Source organism: Geotrypetes seraphini, chromosome 1 (genome assembly GCF_902459505.1).
Source record: "Geotrypetes seraphini chromosome 1, aGeoSer1.1, whole genome shotgun sequence".
Classification (NCBI taxonomy): domain Eukaryota; kingdom Metazoa; phylum Chordata; class Amphibia; order Gymnophiona; family Dermophiidae; genus Geotrypetes; species Geotrypetes seraphini.
In genome coordinates this window covers 35,169,687-35,187,391 of record NC_047084.1, presented here as the reverse complement: position 1 = coordinate 35,187,391, position 17,705 = coordinate 35,169,687, and the positions used below count along the sequence as shown (strand labels likewise).

Here is a 17,705-nt window from a genome sequence, read left to right as displayed (position 1 = left end):
GTTACACAGGTGACTAAACGCACCTCTTTTCCCAGTGTAGGTGTTGTGGTGCTTAAGGATATGCAGGACTGCCGAGTGGCTGTCCTCTGGAGGCTTTTTGATGCAGCTGCTCTGGGCATTTAAGGCTGCTTCAGCAGTATCCTTTGTCATTCACCTGTATGTATTGGCTGAACACTCTGGAAACAGGCTGTGGAGCCACAGCCTCTACTTTTTGGCTGGCGGTGCTTATGTTGCTGACACTTATGCTCTGAGTACTTGCTACAGTGCCAGCATACTGCATTTCTGCTCACAGGCTGCTCTGGATCACAGTGGGCTGATTCCAATACCCAAGGCTACTTTGGCTAAACTTCCTTTCAGAGGCAATTATGGTTTGGCAAGGGCCTGAACGACCTCATAAATTCTGTGGTGGACTGTCACCCTGAGTCCTGGTCTGATAGACCAGAACTTCTAGAGGTTCTGGACTCTAATTTTAATGGCTTCAGGCGATCCCACCCATAAACAACTGCCATGTCTCAGACTTTACCAGCTACAGGTGAACCCAGACATCTGCCTCCCAATCTGCACAATGACACCAGGCCAAGGAATGCCCCTCTACAGCTTGGGGGCAGACTCTGTTTTCCTGTTCTGGGCTCACATTTCTTCTGCTTGGTGTGTCTTGGACATTAGTTGGTCAGGCCACCAGTTGGAATTTGCCTGGTCTTTGACAGATTGGTTTGTGGACTCTCCCACAGGTCAACCAGCCAAAGCACTCAAATTGCAAGCCACTGTACACTGCTTGCTGGCATTCTGGCTGTAGAGCAGGGAAGCCCGTCCTCTCTGGCTTGGGCAGATAACTACATATACTGTATCTTTGGCTCCATAAGACACTTACCCCCAAAAAGTGGGTGGAAATAATAATGCATCCTATGGAGCAAATACCTCTCACTCTCACTGCAGCATTGGCAGCTCTGGCTCTGCTTATGTTGCCTCTGCATTCGGCCAACAGCAGAGCACTGCATGCCTCGGATCCAAGATTGCTGCCTGGCAGTGGCCTTCCTGACCTGGGGTCCAGGGAGGTGAGCTGGCCCCCACCCAGACACTTGACCTCCAACACAATATGGCCACAGATCACAGCAATCGGTTTTGGAAGAGGAGTGCCAAGCTTACAGGGAGGTGAGTGAGGAGCTTGCCCCGGGGGTGAGTGGATGAACTGCTGTTGGGCCTGGGGATGAGGCAGAGATCACCCGCATCCCAGATCTGCTCAGGTCACTGTCCAGCTTTAACGGACGTGGCCAGTTCTCAGGCCTCGGAGGCAGCTCACTTATACAGAATTCCACGCACGACTAGGGTTGCCACCTTCCCCCAGTCAACTGAACAGGCCAATCCACACCAGGTTTTGTCCTGTTGCATGTTTAATCATTCTCATATTGCTCATGGACTTCCAGAATGGCAGAGCTACAGATCTCTGCATGTCATGGCACAAAATCAAATCTGCATGCCTGCCCTGTGCCCTCTGCCTGCCACTAAGCCACCAGAGGGGGGACAGGGTACAGAGCTTGGCAAGAAGTGTGAGGTTGGGTGCAGAGCCTGGCAGGGAGAATTTGGTTCAGAATGTGTCTTGTTTTCCTCCTAAATCTAGGGTGTGTCTTATGGAGCGAAAAATACAGTACTTCATAACACAAAGGCTTGGATTGGAGGCCTGTAATGCATATCCAGCATGAAAATACAGCTCATGATTCCACTTTCACATGCAGACAGTGTAGTGTAATCTGCCATTGCAGCAGTATCCTGGGAGGTCCTCATCTCTGGATATCCCAGAAGCTTACTTGCACATTCTGATATTTCCAGCCCACTGCACAGGCATACAGTTTCATGTTTTGCAAAATTGCCAGTTCTCGGTTCCATCCTGCAGACTAGCTCAGCTCCCCATACCTTTGCAGAGGTGATGATGGTCATGGCAGCTTTTTAATGTCACATGGGTTTGCATGTTCTTCTTTCCTTGGATGACTGCCTGTTGAGAGCTCCCTTGTTGGCTGAGGATCAATATACAGCAGATCTGGTAATCCCATTCTAGTGGACCTTGGTTGGCTCATGCAATCCAGAAAGAACATCTGACCTCCATACAGTCTCTGGAATATCTGGGTGTTTGACACAGCAGTGGGCCACATATTTTCCAGAAGCAAGCAGTCGGGAGCTGTTAAGGTTTCTTTTTCCATGCAGCAGTCAGGTCTATGGCAGCCACATTGGATGTAGTCCCTTTGGCAAACACACATGCCTTACTCTCCTTAGGCTCCACACAAGGATGCATTACAGGCCTCTCTTCCCTAGACTCAGGCCAGCATGGCTTGGTAGCTTCTCCCACAGTTGCTTTGCAGGGGAGTACCACTATGGATTTCCTCCTGGGTCATTGTGATAAAAGATGCCATCTTTTGGGGCTAGAGTGCCCACTGCAATAGTCCATTAAGCAGTGTTGGAAAGGGTCATTTGGCCAACTGGTGCTGAGCCATTCAGCTGGATCTGGTGTACTTGCAGGGGTTTCAGGAGAACCATGCAGTCCTCGTCGTCTCCAACCAATGAAATGGCAGTAGCCTAGGTCTGGCTCAGGAGGCCTGCCTTCTATTCTGTGGGCAACTCATCTGCGCGCACTTTCAGCAGCACATGAAGAATTGCTGATGTTCCAGACACTGGATTCAGGTGAGTGATAGCTGTCCTCAGCAGCATTCTGAGTCATTGTGTAGTACTGGGGTTTGCCCCACTTCATCTGCAGGAAGACAGCTCTTCAGTTGAGGATCCAAGCCCAGCAGCTAAGATATCAATGCTCTCAATTAGCCGTGGCCTCAAAGTCATTTGGCAGCTAGTGACCCATCTAGGCCCTGGTGTTTCTTGTGGCTCCAGACTGACCTCACAGACTGTGGTACACAGATAAGCTGTGTCTTCATAGGGGTTGCAGCCTTTGGTTCCGTGCCCCCTCCAGACCTGCTTTCTCAGGCTCCATTGTGGACCTGGGTCACTTTGCTCTTATGACATGGCTCTTGAGTGCACAGCTTTAGCACGCAGACTCAGATAATTATTGCTTTGCTTGATAACTGTCTGCCTATATACTAAGGCACGGAATACTTTCAAGTATTGGTGTGATCAGGAACAGATGGAGCCATATTCCACTCCAATATCACTGGTTCTCACCTTCCGGCTGGTCTATATAACGGCTTCAGAGTCCAAGTGGCTGGGCTCTTATGTTTCAGAGCCTGAGACCATCATTACTCTCGAATATCTTGCCGTGCCATTGCCAGCTTTCTGAAAAGGGCTTTTTGCATCAGACTACAAATTGAAACCATTGGCCCCTTCACAGGACCTCTACCCAGTGCTGTCTGGCTTAACTTCAGCTTCCTTTTAGCCTGTTTGGGATGCTTCCCTTTTTGCCTTGTCAAGACTTTCTGGTCAGTGAGACATGTCTTGGACTTTTTAAGCTCTTTCTGGTAGTCGCAGTTCAGTTTCTCAGTGTCTGTTCTTTTCTTAGTATGGTTCCTTCTTTCCTGCCAAAGGTTGGTTTCAGCTTTCCATGTTCATCAGGAAGTTTGCCTGTTTCTCAGCCTACAGGTTCTAGATAACGGGATTTCATTTTGAGGAATCTGGATGTGCAGAGTGCTCCTTCACTAACAAGTTTGGTCTCGGACCATCTGTTTGCACTAATTTATTCTGTCAAGTGGGAAGCTCCCACTTCAAGACGTGATATCCAGATGGATACATAGGGCCATTTCATCAGCCTATATACTGTCCAGGTCAGTCTCCCATCTGTTAGGGCGCATTCTCCTAGGACTGACTGCTTTGTATGACAAAGCTTGTGTAGCTCCCCTGAGGAGTTCTGCAGGGCAGCAACATGGTCATCCTTGCACACATTTGTCAAGTTTTACAGTGTGGATATGGCAGCAAGATGGGATTCAGTCTTGTGGGCTGGTGCAATTGGTCCACCCTAGCATTTTGGGACTGTTATGGTACATCCCATTTATCTAGAATCTCACCTATTACAATAGAAAATTATGTATCTACCCTAGTAAGATCTCTTCCAGTAGATTTACAAGTCATTCTAGAGTCCTTCCCTGTCCTTCCTACACCTGCCTACTGTCTGCTTCTCTAAGGTGGTTTTGTGTTTTTTTTAATAAATCTTTATTCATTTTCAAAAATTACAAGTGTACAATAATCCATCAAATATATTAATTAATCACTTGACAATTTTATTTGTAATCTTCCAAATATAAAAGAATCCCACCCCTCCCTCCCATATACTAATAATTATCAATTATCATTCATGCTCCCACCCTCCCTCTATCTTTTCCAATACTGAGGTGTTTTAAGATGTCTGATCATTAGAATAAATAATCAATGGCCCCCAAATCTTTTTAAACTTATTATAATTACCTTGTTGTATAGCAAGCACCCTTGCCATTTTATAAATATGGCATACTGAATTCCACCAAAAAGTATAATTTAGTTTAGTATAATCTTTCCAATTTCCTGTAATCTGCTGAATGGCAACCCCTGTTAATATTAATAAAAGTTTATTATTTGCTGAAATTTGGCTTTTAAATTTCATTGATGTACTAAATACAGTATCATATGAAAGGCCAACATTATTTTGTAACAAAGAATTAATTTGGGGCCAAATTAACTTCCAAAAGGTATTTATATAGGGACAGAAAAATATTAAATGATCTAATGTCCCAGCTTCTAAACCACAATGCCAGCATCTATTGGACCTTGAACTATCCAACTTCTGTAAACGAACTGGGGTCCATAAAGCTCTATGCAACAAAAAATCAAGTCTGTCTCATAGATGCTGCCCTTGTAGTTTTTTATTCTCCAAGACCAAAAACGTGGCCATTGAGAGGCAGAAATTCGGTGCCCAAGTTCAATGCTCCAAATATCCCTGCTTCTCTAAGGTGATTCTTGGATGTCAGTCAGCCCTTGGGCTGAGAAGAATCTGTATACTGTATTACTGGGTTTTTTTATGTAGGGCTCATTTTTGAGCTCCTTTGCTACATTTGTTATGTTTACACTAATGTTCTCATGAGAGCAGAACAATTGTTTATGGGCTTAATTGCCACAGGTGTCTCCTTTCCCATTTGTAAGGTGGCTTTCGGTGCTTGGGTACTAACTGCAGGTGGAGCTACAGAGCATACTAAAGTAGTGCAGAGTTGCAGAAAATCAGGATTGGATTCCTTTTGCTTATAGCATGTGGCCACTGGGACACAACCCACTTGTCTAATGTCTTGTTTATCTACTGGAACCTCTTGATTCTCCTGTTACCAATAATGTAATCCATGAGAATCTTCAGTAGGCTGAACCTAGAGAATTGGGTTCAATCCCCACTATGGCTCTTCAAGAGTCCTCCATGATAGTAGGCAATTCACTTAACCAAGTCTACTGGAAACAGTACTTCATGTGTTCCCAAACCTTTCCTGAGAACTTCACGCAGTAAGTGGGATGTGTTTTGTTTGTTTGTTTTTTTTGGTGGTTTTTTTTTTGTGTTTTGCATATACATACATACCAAGGAGGCAGTGTGTTAAATGTGAATATTCTAGAAACCTGACTGAGTTGAGAACCCCTGGAGTATTGTAAGTAACAAACTGCTTTGGCTGTACCACAAAAGTAGAAATAAAATCTGACCTTTTACTCCTTCCTGGAATTACTAAATCTTCTCCTCTACAAAGATATTTGATATGAGAGGTTGTGGGTGGGTAATATTTTTTAATAATATAATGTATATGAATGTGTTCTCTTTGATATATTGTAGAGAGAATTTCTGTAGAGGGAGGGAGGGGATGGGAGGGTTTTCTATCCTAATAATTCTTTAGATATTAAATGTAATATATAATATATTATAAAACATAGGTATTGACTGAAATGTTATTTAAAGTGTTACATGAAAGTTAATCAAGTGTATATACAAATTCAAATAATTTCATCTGTTACACTTGTTGAAATTTTTTTTTTAATTCTTTATTCATTTTTACATCTTTCAATATAGGAGGAACAATCTGTTAAACCAAGGTACCTGGAAGGCAAAGAAATTAATGGAAACATGAGAGCTATACTGATTGACTGGCTTGTACAAGTTCAAATGAAATTCAAACTGCTACAGGAGACCATGTTTATGACTGTTGGAATTATTGATCGTTTTCTGCAGGTAAGTTGAAGTCTAGTAGTCCTGAACTGAAGGGTTATGCATCCAAACCTGCAAGATGTTAATCATCTCTGAACTCCACCCAGGCAGCTACACCTGCTCCCTTTTTCCCCCTGCAAGTATGTTGCTCTGCAGTTTTATTTGGGTATTTTTAGTGTTCTGTTGGAGGCTCAGTGCACAGAGGTTCCACTTGTTGGATCTCTTCCTGGGAGAAGATGCAGACTCATATTGTGGAAGTTTGCTGCTAGCAGGATCAGCCTCTGGGGACACCCAACTAGCCAGCCTGCAAATTGGTGGGTTTTTTTTTGGGGGGGAGCTCAGGTGCTGTCCCCTGCATAGCTTGCTTGTATCACTGATTATCAGGATCTGGAGCATGAGCCTTTTGGCTCATTTTATGGCTTGGTCTGGATTAATAGTGGGCTGGCTGCATGGTCCTCTTTGAAGTGTGAGGTTTTCTGGGGGTTGAGGCTTGGTTCAACTGGAAGCTTGAAGACAAGTTCATCCTGTGAACCTATGAGGTAGAGCTTTTCATTTATCCCAGCTGCATTCCTAAGCTGAAGCGGGCACATGGCACAGTTGAGTGTAGTCTATGGGGAAAACTGGGAGGGGGCTGAGGGTAGTCTCCAAAAATTTAAAAGCTTCTGTAGCCAGAGCTAAGGTCCCTCACCTCAAACACTTCCTTTAAACATAAATGTAGGAGTCCCTGTGGGCCACTTTTGGCACAATTTTGCTAGCTGTGGCCATATTGGATTTTAAACTCTTCTCCCCACCCCCTGCCTCCATCTGCTTCAAAACACCTTAACATCTCTTAAATTGATAAGAGATGGACCCCTCAGGCCTTCTACTCCTCTCATGCCAGGTTTGTGCTGGATGGTTGACTGAGAATTGCCACATTGTAAGGGAGGGGCAGGAACCTTGTGCTCATCCTCCACCCAAGTCCTCTAGGGCTGGGGATCTGCAGGAGGCATGCTCCAAAGGAAAGAGCCCTCCAAAGATACACTGGCTGAGCGCAGACACATGGATGCTACAGAGCACAGGAAGTTCTACAAGGGTTCCCTGCTGTGGACCTCAAGACTCCAGTGCAAGGCTTCAACCCAGATTATGAGCCTTATGTGGAAGACCTAGTTGAACTGTTGAGGGTCCTCAGCATCTGCATTCAGTGCAATGGAGATGGTGGCACAGGGGTTTTCCCCTCAGCAGGCACCTTGATCAGCTAAGACCACACACCTGGATCAGGATATTCAGTCTAGGGAATGGAAAGTCTGATTCCATGCCATTACTAGCCCAGGATGCAGTTTCTCTGGCAGTCTAGTTTTCTGCGTGAGAACACCAGTGTGCATAAGAACAGTGGTAGTGGCCCTGTGCCAAGGGGAAGTCCCCACAGTGTACTAGCTGTTCAGAGCCTATGCATTCTGTCTCACTGTCTGTAGTACCTGAAGGTTGGAGAATGGCCAATGTTAACACTTTAAGACTCCAGGGGGAGATCTGGGAAATTTAGTGCTAGGTTTAATGGTGGAAATAATTATAAAAAAGTGTGGAACACAGACATGATTTAATGAGACATCTGATTTAATACCCACTGATTGCATAGAGAGCCTACAGTTTTTTCTCATGCTTCACTTCCCATCACTCTGGGATGAGCTCATCTCCCCTCAGTCTAAGTCTGTCTTGTCCTATTTGAGTTTTAATTTTTAGTTTTTGGGGGTGTTTGGTTTTTTTTTTAATCCAGTTGGGGGGGGGAGGGAGGGGGTTAATCCAGTTGAAGGCTTTCAGTGTTGCAGAATATCCTGGTCTCCTTGTGGCATCTCTGGCTGTAAAGAAAAGACTCACTCAGGGCTTAGATCTGCATGCCTCAATGATTCCTGTCTGGCCAGTCTGCATCATTTAGTTCTGAGTGCAGGGTCCTTGCCCTTGGGAGCAATCTCGCTCCCAGATTCATCCACAGTGGGCTTGAGCGCAGACTGAGTAGGTCCTGTGGTGGTTTATTCAGGATTTGGTCACTGCATTCCTCCCCCTGTGATGTGGGGGTCTGAGAGTCCAGTCCCACTTCACTGCCCTCCAGTCCCTGAGAAACAAGCTTTATCCCAGGACAAGCAGGCATGATATTCTCACATGTGGGTGACGTCATCTACGGAGCCCCAGCGCGGACAGCTTTTCAAGCAAACTTGCTAGAAGTTTCAAGTTTGCACACTGCACCACGCATGTGCTAGCCTTCTTGCCCACTAGAGGGCGCATCCCCACCTCGTGGTCCTCAGTTCATTTTCATCCGCGGAGCCAGAAGCCCTGTGGAGAATTTGTGCTAATTGTGCCTTCTGTCGCCGCGGCTGTGTAGGGATTTTCGCACGGTCGCTGCGTTTTTTTGTCTTCTTCTTTCTTTATTTTCTTCTTTTTTAAAAAAAAAAAACAAAAAACACTTTTTCGTTCCGTTGCTACCGGGGGCTCCCGGTAGCCGTGGCCGAGGAACCTCGCTTGTTCCCGGCTCTCTTTTGGGCCCATGTCCCGGCCCGTAACGGGCTTTAAAAAGTGCGGGCGCTGTGAACGGCTTCTTTCAATTACTGACCCGCACGGGTGCTGCTTGCGGTGTTTGGGGCCCCAACACCCGACGGCGTCCTGCGAGCAGTGTGCCACTTTCCAGAAGCGGGCACTTAAACGCCGCAAAGCCCGCATGGCAGAACTTTTTTCTGTCGAGTCCCCTCCGGGGAAGGCCTCGAGTTCGGCCTCGGCTTCGGCCCCGGCCTTGACCTCGGCCTCGACGTCGGCATCGACCTCAGCTTCGGCACCCTCGGCTTCGCCTCGGGCCTCGATGCCTTCGAAACAGCCGGCCTCTTCCAAGGCCTCGGGTAAGTCTCCGCTTCCCTCCTCAGCTCCAGGATCGTCCAAAAAGCCATCCTCGGGCTCGTCGGCGGGTGGGTCCGCCTCTGCTAAACCCAAGTTGCCCGCGTCCGCTGCCCCGAGGGAATACTCGAGACCGAGGTCGCCCTCCGAGGAGCAGCGGCAGGTCTTGCCACAGGGAATGTCAATCCCTGTGTTCCAAGAATTGCTCCGGGCGTTGATCGCCTCGGAGCTCACTGGGGCCATTGACCAGCTGCAGCAGGCTTCGGCCTCGGCGGCTTCGGCCCGGGAGGCTTCGGCCTCGGTGGCCCCGCAGTTGGCGACCCCGGCCTCGGGTACCGGGGCTTCGGCTCCCGAGGCGCCCACGGCCTCGACCTCGGCGGTACCCTCGGACCCGGCTTCGCGGGATCCGCCTGAGCGTAGCGTGCGCCCGAAGGACAAGGTGCGCCGAGTGCGCAGAATCTCATCTTCGTCCTCGGGGTCCTCGCGAGGTTCATCACCCTCGGGCAGGTCTCGAGCGAGGCGCAAGCCGAGGAAGGCCAAGCGGTCTCGGACCTCGCCTCGGCGGCGTGGTCGCTCGTCGCCGGCCGGGGCCGATGCCTTGCAGGTGCGGGACCTGCGTGTCGATAACCCCATTTTGTTCCGGTCTCCGGCCAGGGAGAGCTCTCGGGCTTCCTCGCCGGGGCCGAAGGGTCGGGCTTCGGTGCCTCGGACCCCGGGGGGATCCCCGAGGGGTTCCTTCCGACGCACCCGGTCTCCGACTCCGTCGAGGTCGCAGGACTGTGCCTCGTTGGGGTCGGGGTCGGGGAGGGAGCCCAGATACTCTCACGAGGCCTCTCCCTTCGGCTCCGCCGGGAAGTCGCGGTCTCCCTCTCCTCCTGCTAAACCCTCATCCCTTACCAGGTTTGTGCAGGATATGGCGGCGGCTTTGGGTGTTGACTTGTCTGAAGGGTCCACTCACACCAAAGAGTTCTTGGAGGAGCAGGATCTTCCTGCCCCTCCTAGGGAGTCCCCGCGCCTTCCGATTAACAAGGTCCTCTGCCAGACCTTTCTGCGGAATCTTGAGACTCCTTTGACGGTCGCGGTGGTCCCCTCCAAAATGGAGTCTAAGTATCGCACCCTCCCCATCAAAGGGTTTGAGAAGGGCCAACTTTCCCATACTTCGCTCCTGGTGGAATCGGCGGTCAAGAAATCGCAGCCCTCCAGGGTCTCGGCGACGGTCCCACCGAGTAGGGAGGGCCGGACCCTTGACAAATTTGGCCGTCGTCTCTATGCGAACTCTCTGATGGCTGCAAGGGTCCTGAACTATGCATTTTCGTACTCTTCCTTCCTCCGTACGATGGTGAAGGACCTCCCCTCTTTTCGTGAGGTGATGCCGGAGTCGCATAGGGACCGGTTCGCCACCTTTAGTTCGAATCTGACCCAGTTGCGCCTGTATTTATTCCACGCAGTTTATGATGCGTTTGAACTCGCCTCGAGGGTGTCCGCCTGTGCAGTGGCCATGCGCCGGCTGGCGTGGCTTCGGACCCTCGAGATGGAGTCAAATTTGCAGGAACGCCTGGCAAACTTGCCTTGTGTTGGGGTGGAATTATTTGATGACTCTTTGGATGCGGCGACGGAGCGACTGTCTAAACAGGAACGCTCCCTGGCCTCTCTGGTGCGGCCGAAGCCTAAGGCTCCTGCCCAGCGTCCCTTCCGGCAGCCCCCGAGGAGGTACCCTCAGAAGTCCACACCGGCCTTCTCCAGACCGCCCCCTCGGAGACAGCCCCAGCAGAGTAGGGGTGGCCCCTCTAAACCTGCCGCGCAGGGGGCCGCCAAGGCCGCGCCGTCCTTTTGACGGGATGGGCGGTTGGGGGCGGGCCCTCACCGCAATATCGCACCACCCCCTCCCCATCGGGGGTCGGCTGACGGCCTTTGCCGGGGCCTGGTCGGCGATCACGTCGGACGCATGGGTGCTCCGGATAATCTCAGACGGCTATTCGCTAAACTTCTCCTGTCCGCCTCCGGACTTGCCCCCCGGGGCGTGCCCTCCCAATCGGAACCAGCTGGCCCTTCTCCTGGAGGAAGCCAGGGCCTTGTTGAGTCTCAGGGCGGTCGAGGTGGTACCTCGCGATCAGATGGGCCAGGGGTTTTACTCCCGTTACTTTTTGGTCCCAAAAAAGACTGGGGACTTGCGCCCCATTTTGGACCTCCGGAAGCTCAACAAGTTCCTGGTCCGGGAGAAGTTCCGTATGTTATCGCTCCCGGTTCTCTATCCACTTTTGGACGAAGGAGATTGGATGTGCTCCCTGGACTTGAAGGAAGCTTACACCCATGTTCCGGTGCATCCCGCTTGCCGCAAGTTCTTGCGTTTTCAGGTCGGGGATTTGCACCTGCAGTATCGGGTTCTTCCCTTCGGGCTGTCATCTTCCCCTCGGGTATTCACCAAGTGTATGGTGGTGGTGGCGGCCCTGCGCTCGCGGGGTCTGCAGGTCTTTCCCTATCTGGACGATTGGCTGATCAAGGCCCCGTCCAGGGAGGGGGTTATCTTAGCGACCCGACAGACTATCAGTCTTTTGCAGGACCTGGGGTTCGAGGTGAACTTCCCCAAGTCTCAGTTGCGTCCGGCGCAGTCTCTCCAGTTCATTGGAGCCGTGCTGGACACGGTTCGCCTCCGCGCTTTTCTCCCCCCGCCTCGACGGGAGACTCTGCTTCGGTGGAGTCGCCATTGTCAAGGGCAATCGCAGATGTCGGCCCAGCACATGATGGTTTTGCTGGGCCACATGGCGTCGACGGTTCACGTTACGCCGTTCGCTCGCCGGCACTTGAGAATCGCGCAATGGACTCTGGCGTCACAGTGGCGACAGGATCGCGATCCGGTGTCTTCCCGGATAGCAGTGACTCCTTGTTTACGTCGATCGCTCCGTTGGTGGACCGTCTCTTCCAATTTGTCAGGGGGTTTGCTGTTTCTCGTTCCTCCTCACACCAAGGTCTTGACGACGGACTCCTCCGAGTATGCGTGGGTAGCGCACCTGGACGGCCTGAGGACGCAAGGTCTGTGGTCTGCCGAGGATCGTCGGAGCCACATCAATGTGCTGGAGCTTCGCGCCATTTTTCTAGCTGCGCGAGCTTTTGTCCACCTGCTACGCGATCAGGTGGTACTCGTGCGGACGGACAACCAGGTAGCGATGTACTATGTAAACAAACAGGGGGGTACGGGCTCTTGGCCCCTGTGTCAAGAGGCCCTCCGCCTTTGGGACTGGGCGATCTCCCAGAACATGTTCCTGCGGGCGGTGTACATTCAGGGAGAGCAGAACCAGCTGGCAGACAAACTCAGTCGTCTTCTCCAGCCGCACGAATGGTCTCTGAACTCCCGAGTTCTTCGCGAGGTTTTCGACCGCTGGGGTACTCCTCAGGTGGATCTGTTTGCCTCTCCGGAGACTCGCAAGCTGCCCCTCTATTGCTCTCGGATTTACTCTCCGGATCGTCTCGAGGCGGATGCCTTCCTCCTCGAATGGGAGGGGAGGTTCCTTTATGCGTTTCCGCCGTTTCCTCTGATTTTGAGAACGCTGGTTCATCTCAGATCGACCGGAGCCTCCATGATCCTCATTGCGCCTCGTTGGGCCAGGCAGCCCTGGTTCTCCCTACTTCTTCAACTCAGTACCAGGGAACCTCTGCTTCTGCCGGTGTTTCCCTCTCTGCTGTCTCAGAGTCGGGGTTCGCTGTTGCATCCCAATCTTCAGTCTTTACATCTGACTGCTTGGTTTCTCTCCCCTTGACTTCGATTCCGGTGTCTCGGGCCGTGAGGGACGTTTTGGAGGCCTCGCGTAAGGTCTCGACTCGGCTTTGCTATACTCAGAAATGGACCAGGTTTACATCCTGGTGTTCTTTGAATAGTCTGGAACCAGATTCGGTGCCTGTGGCTTCGGTTCTGGAATATCTTTTGCATTTGTCTGAGTCTGGCCTGAAAACGACTTCCATTCGGGTACATCTCAGTGCCATTGCAGCATTCCATCGGCATCTTGAGGGTCGTTCTCTCTCTCTTCATCCTCTGGTGACGCGTTTCATGAAGGGGCTAGTGAATATCCATCCTCCTCTGAAACCTCCTCCGGTGGTGTGGGATCTTAATGTGGTCTTGGCTCAGCTTATGAAGCCTCCCTTTGAGCCCATCGACAAGTCGCACCTTAAGTTTCTTACTTGGAAAGTAGTCTTTTTGATTGCTCTCACGTCTGCTCGTCGAATTAGTGAACTACAGTCTTTGGTGGCGGATCCTCCTTTCACGGTGTTTCATCATGATAAGGTGGTTCTCCGCACCCATCCCAAATTTTTACCTAAAGTTGTGTCTGATTTCCACCTCAATCAGTCTATTGTCCTTCCGGTGTTTTTTCCAAAGCCCCATTCTCATCCTGGTGAGGCGGCGCTTCATACCCTTGACTGTAAGAGGGCGTTGGCATTTTATCTCCAACGTACCAAGTCTCATCGGAAGGTTACTCAATTATTTTTGTCCTTTGATCCTAATCGTTTGGGACACCCGGTTTCAAAGCGCACCTTGTCCAACTGGTTAGCTGCTTGTATTTCTTTTTGCTACGCTCAGGCTGGTCTCCCGCTTGCGGGTCGTGTTACGGGTCATAAAGTCCGGGCGATGGCAGCTTCTGTGGCTTTCCTCCGATCTACGCCTATGGAGGACATTTGTAAAGCTGCCACTTGGTCTTCGGTTCATACGTTCACCTCCCACTACTGTCTGGACACTTTGTCCAGAAGCGACGGCCGGTTTGGCCAGTCGGTGTTACGTAATCTGTTTTCATAATTTGCCATCCTCCCACCTGCCCTTTTTTGGTTGGCTTGGAGGTCACCCACATGTGAGAATATCATGCCTGCTTGTCCTGGGATAAAGCACAGTTACTTACCGTAACAGGTGTTATCCAGGGACAGCAGGCATATATTCTCACAACCCGCCCACCTCCCCGGGGATGGCTTTCTTTGCTATGATATGGAACTGAGGACCACGAGGTGGGGATGCGCCCTCTAGTGGGCAAGAAGGCTAGCACATGCATGGTGCAGTGTGCAAACTTGAAACTTCTAGCAAGTTTGCTTGAAAAGCTGTCCGCGCTGGGGCTCCGTAGATGACGTCACCCACATGTGAGAATATATGCCTGCTGTCCCTGGATAACACCTGTTACGGTAAGTAACTGTGCTATCTGTTGGATTGCAGGCTTGTCTGAGGCAGAAATCTTCTTGCCTCATTTGAAGCAGTGCTGTGCAGCTGCAGCATGGCAGTGAGTAAGGTTATTGTAGCCTAAGGGGGGAGGTCCTAGATCATTTTTAAAGATTTAAGGTTGGATCACTTATACAAGGGCAAATCAAAAATTAAAAGGCAATTGTTAAATTACACAACCAGAACAGAGCTAGCAAAATGCAACATACACCACCCCCTTCCATTTTCACGGTGGTTAAGGGCAGAGCCGGCCCGTGAATATTGAAAATTCACAAATAACTTTTTGGGCTGACTCTGACCACCCCCACCTCCCTCCTGCATCCCAGACCTTATCTAGTGGTCTAGTGGTGACACAGGGCAGGAGCAATCTTCCTACACTCCTGCCCCATGCAGAGCCATCATTGAAAATAGCTGTCATGGATCTGCACTTGCCATAAAGCATGATGAAGAGAAATGTCAAAGTCTTGCTGCACCATGACAATGCATGTCCTCATACAGCAGCAACAGATGGTATAACAAGCTTCCCACATCTCCTTACAGCCTGGATCTGGCACCTAGTGATATCTTCAGTCCACTGAAGTAGACGCTATGAGGTCAGATTTATCTGAAGTAAAAGAAGCAATGCTCACCTGGCTTTGGGAGCAGCTGAAAAACTTCTTTGCAGGAATGTATAAGCTATGTGGAAAAGTGATATGTTAAATATAGAAACATAGAAATAGACGGCAGATAAGGGCCACGGCCCATCAAGTCTGCTCACTCCAATGACCCTCCCTATCTATCTTTGCGGATAGATCCCACATGTTTGTCCCATTTGGCCTTAAAATCTGGCACGCTTCTGGCCTCAATAACCTGAAGTGGAAGACTATTCCAGCGATCAACCACCCTTTCGGTGAAGAAGAACTTCCTAGTGTCACCGTGCAGTTTCCCGCCCCTGATTTTCCACTGATGTCCCCTTGTTGCCGCGGGACCCTTGAAAAAGAATATATCCTCTTCCACTTCGATGCGACCCGTGAGGTACTTGAAAGTCTCGATCATATCTCCCCTCTCTCTACGTTCCTCGAGTGTGTAGAGCTGCAACTTCCCTAACCGCTCCTCGTATGGGAGCTCCTTGAGTCCCGAGACCATCCTGGTGGCCATTCTCTGGACCGATTCCAGTCTCAGTACATCCTTGCGGTAATGTGGCTTCCAAAATTGCACACAGTACTCCAGGTGCGGTCTCACCATGGATCTATATAGTGGCATAATGACTTCAGGTTTACGCCTGACGAAACTCCTGCATATGCAACCTATGATTTGCCTTGCTTTGGATCAAGCTTGCTCAACTTGGTTTGCAGACTTCATGTCATCCCTGACAATCACCCCTAAGTCTCTTTCTGCTTCAGTTCTTGTCAAGATCTCGCCATTTAGGGTGTAAATCTTGCATGGATTTCAGCTTCCCAGGTGCATGACTTTGCATTTTTTGGCATTGAAACTGAGTTGCCAGGACCTAGACCAGCGCTCCAGTAGAAGTAGATCATGCATCATATCATCTACCATCGAATTATTGTCTTTTGTGCTCTTGTTCACTACATTGCTTAGCTTGGCATCGGCGAATAATGTTATTCTTCCTCGGAGCCCTTCTGTCAAGTCTCTTATGTAGATGTTGAACAAGATTGGGCCCAGGACGGAGCCCTGTGGCACTCAACTTATCACCTCCGACATTTCGGAGGGGGTGCCATTCACCACCACCCTCTGAAGCCTACCTCCAAGCCAGTTCCCAACCCAATTTGTCAATGTGTCGCCCAAACCTAAAGAACTCATCTTGCTTAGCAACCTGCGGTGTGGTACGCTATCAAATGCCTTGCTGAAATCTAGGTAGACAATGTCCAGGGACTCACCAGCATCCAGCTTCCTCGTCACCCAGTCAAAGAAGCTGATCAGGTTGGATTGGCAGGATCTCCCCTTAGTAAATCCATGTTGGCGGGGATCCCGTAGTTTCGCCTCGTCCATGATTCTATCCAATTGGTGTTTGGTTAGGGTTTCCATTAGTTTGCTCACTATCGATGTGAGACTCACTGGTCTGTAATTTGCCATCTCCATCTTGGAGCCTTTCTTGTGGAGTGGGATGACGTTAGCTGTCTTCCAGTCCATCGGGACGTTACCTGTACTAAGGGAGAGATTGAAGAGCGCGGACAGCTCCCTGAGCACCCTAGGGTGTAGGTTGTCAGGCCCCATTGCCTTGTTGACCTTGATTTTTGACAGCTCGCAATAGACGCTGCTGGGTGTAAACTTGAAATTACTAAACGGGTCAACTGATTTAACCCTTGTTTGTGGCTGAGGGCCGATTCCCGGCGCCTCGCGGGTAAAGACTGAGCAGAAGTATTCATTTAACAGTTGGGCTTTTTCCGAGTCCGTTTCTACATAGTCTCCGTCTGGTTTTCTGAGACGTACTATCCCTCCCGAGTTCTTATTTCTGTCACTGATATACCTAAAGAAAGATTTATCTCCTTTCTGGATGTTCTTTGCTAGAGACTCCTCCATGCGGAATTTGGCCTCCCTAACTGCTGCTTTGACGGCCCTTGACTTGGCCAGATATTTTACTCTAGAGTCCTGTGTCCCTGATTGTTTGTAAGAGATGAATGCTTTTTTCTTCTCTTTGATGATGTCCGAGATCTCCGTAGAGAACCACTGTGGCTTGTTGTTCCTATTCCGTTTGCTTACTGATTTAACATAGCGGGTTGTTGCTTCCTGTATGGTGGCTTTCAGAGTTGACCACATTTCTTCCACGCTGTCAGTGTCTGCTTGGCTTTGTAGCGCCTGGTGAACGAAGTCTCCCATATCTTGGAAGTTTGTGTCTTTGAATTTGAGAACCTTGGTCATTGAGGTAGATTTTGTGAAACCTTTCCTGAGATTGAACCATATCATATTGTGGTCACTGGAGGCCAAAGTTTCACCCACCATGCTCAGTTACTTCTATTAAAGCTGTATGTTCCCACTCTAAACTAATGTTGTAATCCCTCTGCTTGTATGGTCCCTTTCTAAACTAATGTTTGTAATCCCTCAACACCAATAATCACTGTAATCTCGATGTACTCTATTGTTATACCCGGGGACATAGTATTTCTCAAATAATTCACTTGCAATTTTCAGTGGAGAAAAAATCTCTCATATCAATAATTCAAAAAATCCTCCGGACAGATAGTCTTTCAATTTTTTTCTTTGTTTTGAGTTTTCTATGATAAATAGTTGAATATTAGACTTAAACATTGAATGAATAAGTGTAGAGTTTTTTCAGACCGAGGATGTGTTCATACCTTTAGATTTTTATCTGAAGATGTTATGTCCATAGGTTGTTCTGTGTTTGTTTGTTGTTTTTTTTTTTAATTGATCCAACGTGACACAGGTCTTTTCTCCACTGGAAATTAGAATTGCAAGTGAAATCTTTTGAGGATTGTGTGTCCCTGAATACAGTGTTTAAATTATTGAATGGAGTATTCTACTTGATTGTTAACAATTATTTTGCTCTATTGTACACCATCT

At 49.3% G+C, this 17,705-nt stretch overlaps 1 protein-coding gene across 2 annotated transcripts in view; it reads left to right on the top strand.

Annotated features, from left to right (window-relative positions):
- The window catches only part of CCNB1 (cyclin B1), a 78,451-nt gene that overhangs the window by 36,254 nt on the left and 24,492 nt on the right, over window positions 1-17,705 (top strand). For both annotated transcript variants that reach the window (XM_033929850.1, XM_033929841.1), the window contains exon 5: window positions 6,005-6,163. In XM_033929850.1, coding sequence (XP_033785741.1) covers window positions 6,005-6,163 — 159 coding nt within the window. The remainder of the gene's footprint in view (window positions 1-6,004; window positions 6,164-17,705) is intronic.